The following is a 2,197-nucleotide window of genomic DNA, read 5'->3' on the forward strand; positions in this document are numbered from 1 at the left end:
CCTACAAATTTCTTTGGTGGGGCGGTGAGGGACCTGGATAAAGGCTGGGGGGCGCTGGCCCGAAAAAGGTTGAGAAACACTGCACTAAGGTGTAACCGCCTCGTCATGACAATAACAAATATGTATTTGTGTATTTTTTTAACTAGCTGAAGAAATGTTTATCTTCAGCATCAATAAACCTGCAACCTGCTCTCTGAGCTGCTGTAGCGGATTAATATCGTTAAATAAGAGCTGGAAACTCTTATGACTTCACATGATCATCACCGTATGTTTCCTGGACGTCTCGTGGTTTCCCTCCTCTCAGAGAACCGACTGAAAATGAATTAAAAGGAGACAAAAAAAATCCAACAACCTTTCAGAAAACTGCTGACGGCGACCTTTGAACCATGAAGAAATGAGCTGGAGTTTAACTTTAATGCCAGCAGTTGGTCCTGATCTGATGGCGTCGGACAGGAAGTCCTCACAACCAGAGGAAAAAACACACACACAGACACACACCTCCATAGCGAGGACAGACGGTGGCTTGCTGCAGACGCTTAGTGAAGAATGGGTCTGTCTCTCTCACACACACACACACACACACACACACCCTCCCTGCTGCTGCTGATAAAGGAAGCGGGTCAGATGGGCCGTAAGCCCCGCCCCCAGCGCTCAGACCCGGTTCTGATGTTTTATGGCTTTCATCAGCGTGAGGCTGATTGGCCGGTTCTGCTTCCCCCATTGCACCCCCGAACCGGGCCGGCCCAGATCGCCGCTCCTGCCAGAGTCTCCCTGCCTGGTTGCCATGGCAACGACTGCAGGCCATTACCGCCGTGAATACGAACATCATCTACCCCCGACCTGAAATAACCCCACTGCAGCTCACACTGAGACACATTTCCTTCTGCTCCGTTCTCCATTCCTCGCCTACAAAGGGGCCGAGTTCAGAACCCTGCGGAGCGGATCCGGAACAATCTGGAAATCTGATTGGACTCCAAGCTCAGAAAAACGCCACCATCAGACCCTGAAGCTGTGAGACGAACGCCACAGCACGATGGAGGCGCCGTGTTGCTGCATCAGGCAAGAAACGATGGAAAACAGGAAACCATCCCATAAAGCATCAACGTTATGCAAAAAGGGAACTTTGTGAAAACCGCAGCGCCACAGACGTGGCGCCAGGTCTCGCCTGAAAAAGACGTTTTTGATCTCATTCTGCCGACGACTCACAGTGTGGATGCAGTGCAGCTCTTTGTTGAGTAACCACGGCAACGTGAGGTGTCCCTCTCCGCGGTAACAGGAGCTGATGCGCTCCCTCATGGCCAGGTTGATGTCATGCAGGGTGAACAGACACAGCACCGTCTCTCTGGGTGGGTTGGAGCGGTTCTTCTGACCCTGGACACAGAAACAGCAGCCCGGTCAGAGTTGCCGGCTCCACGGCTGCACTGCGGCAGGTAGCACAGGAAGAGACGCAGGGAGCTCACCTGTGAGAAGACCACAAACAGGACGTCGTCGTCCGGACCCAGGCCGAGCGCCTGGGCCAGCCGCCGGCCCGGCTTCTGCCTGTAGGCGGCCTGGACCAGCCGGTACTCAACGCCGTCCTTTGTGCAGCCCAGAGGAAACTCCACGTACGAGTAGAACTCAGTGTCGTTGGAGCACATCCTCACAATCTTGGAGGTGAAGAACTTCTCCCCGCCGGCCTCCATCTGGGTCAGCTGCGTGTCCAGCTGCAGCGTCAGGAAGTAGACGTAGGTCCGGCTGGAGAAGCCGTACACATAGTAGATGTCGAAGGCCGGGTAGGTGGACAGCGTGTCCGACGGGATCTTGATCTGCGACGACACAAATTCATCCTGGTAGACCAGCGAGAACATGTCGTTGTTCTCCTCGTCGGCCACCAGCTTCCTGCTGGACAGCGTGGGGAAGTACTCTGACTTCCCATCGATGGCGGCGCCAATGAACAGCCGACTGCTGCCTTTCACCGGCTTCTTCTTCCTGGAGTCCGCCGTCCAATCATCTTCCCCGACAACCACGCCTGCAGAGGGAGAGGAAAAGGAGTTAGAGAACCTCCAGGCCTACGGGGGGCGCCGACACGGCAGGTCACGAGGAGGCGCAGGGATGGTCTGGCCTGATATGGCTGCTGCTCAGCGACAGGAAGTAAATGTTTGAGCATTGAAACCATAGACATAATATAAGGATAGACCCTCATGGACCGCTCTCGCCT

The 2,197-nt window shown here is 54.7% G+C and overlaps 1 protein-coding gene across 1 annotated transcript in view; it reads right to left on the bottom strand.

Annotated features, from left to right (window-relative positions):
- Positions 1–596: 596 nt before the first annotated feature.
- The window catches only part of LOC106943533 (plexin A3-like), a 7,868-nt gene continuing 6,267 nt past the window's right edge, over positions 597–2,197 (bottom strand). The window contains exons 3-4 of the mRNA XM_015026840.1: positions 1,461–2,008; positions 597–1,371 (exon numbers count right to left, since the gene is read on the bottom strand). Coding sequence (XP_014882326.1) covers positions 997–1,371; positions 1,461–2,008 — 923 coding nt within the window. The 3' untranslated portion in view covers positions 597–996. The remainder of the gene's footprint in view (positions 1,372–1,460; positions 2,009–2,197) is intronic.

This window comes from Poecilia latipinna, unplaced genomic scaffold, assembly GCF_001443285.1.
Source record: "Poecilia latipinna isolate Pla-1442-1.1 unplaced genomic scaffold, P_latipinna-1.0 Scaffold5425, whole genome shotgun sequence".
NCBI classification, from domain to species: Eukaryota; Metazoa; Chordata; class Actinopteri; order Cyprinodontiformes; family Poeciliidae; genus Poecilia; species Poecilia latipinna.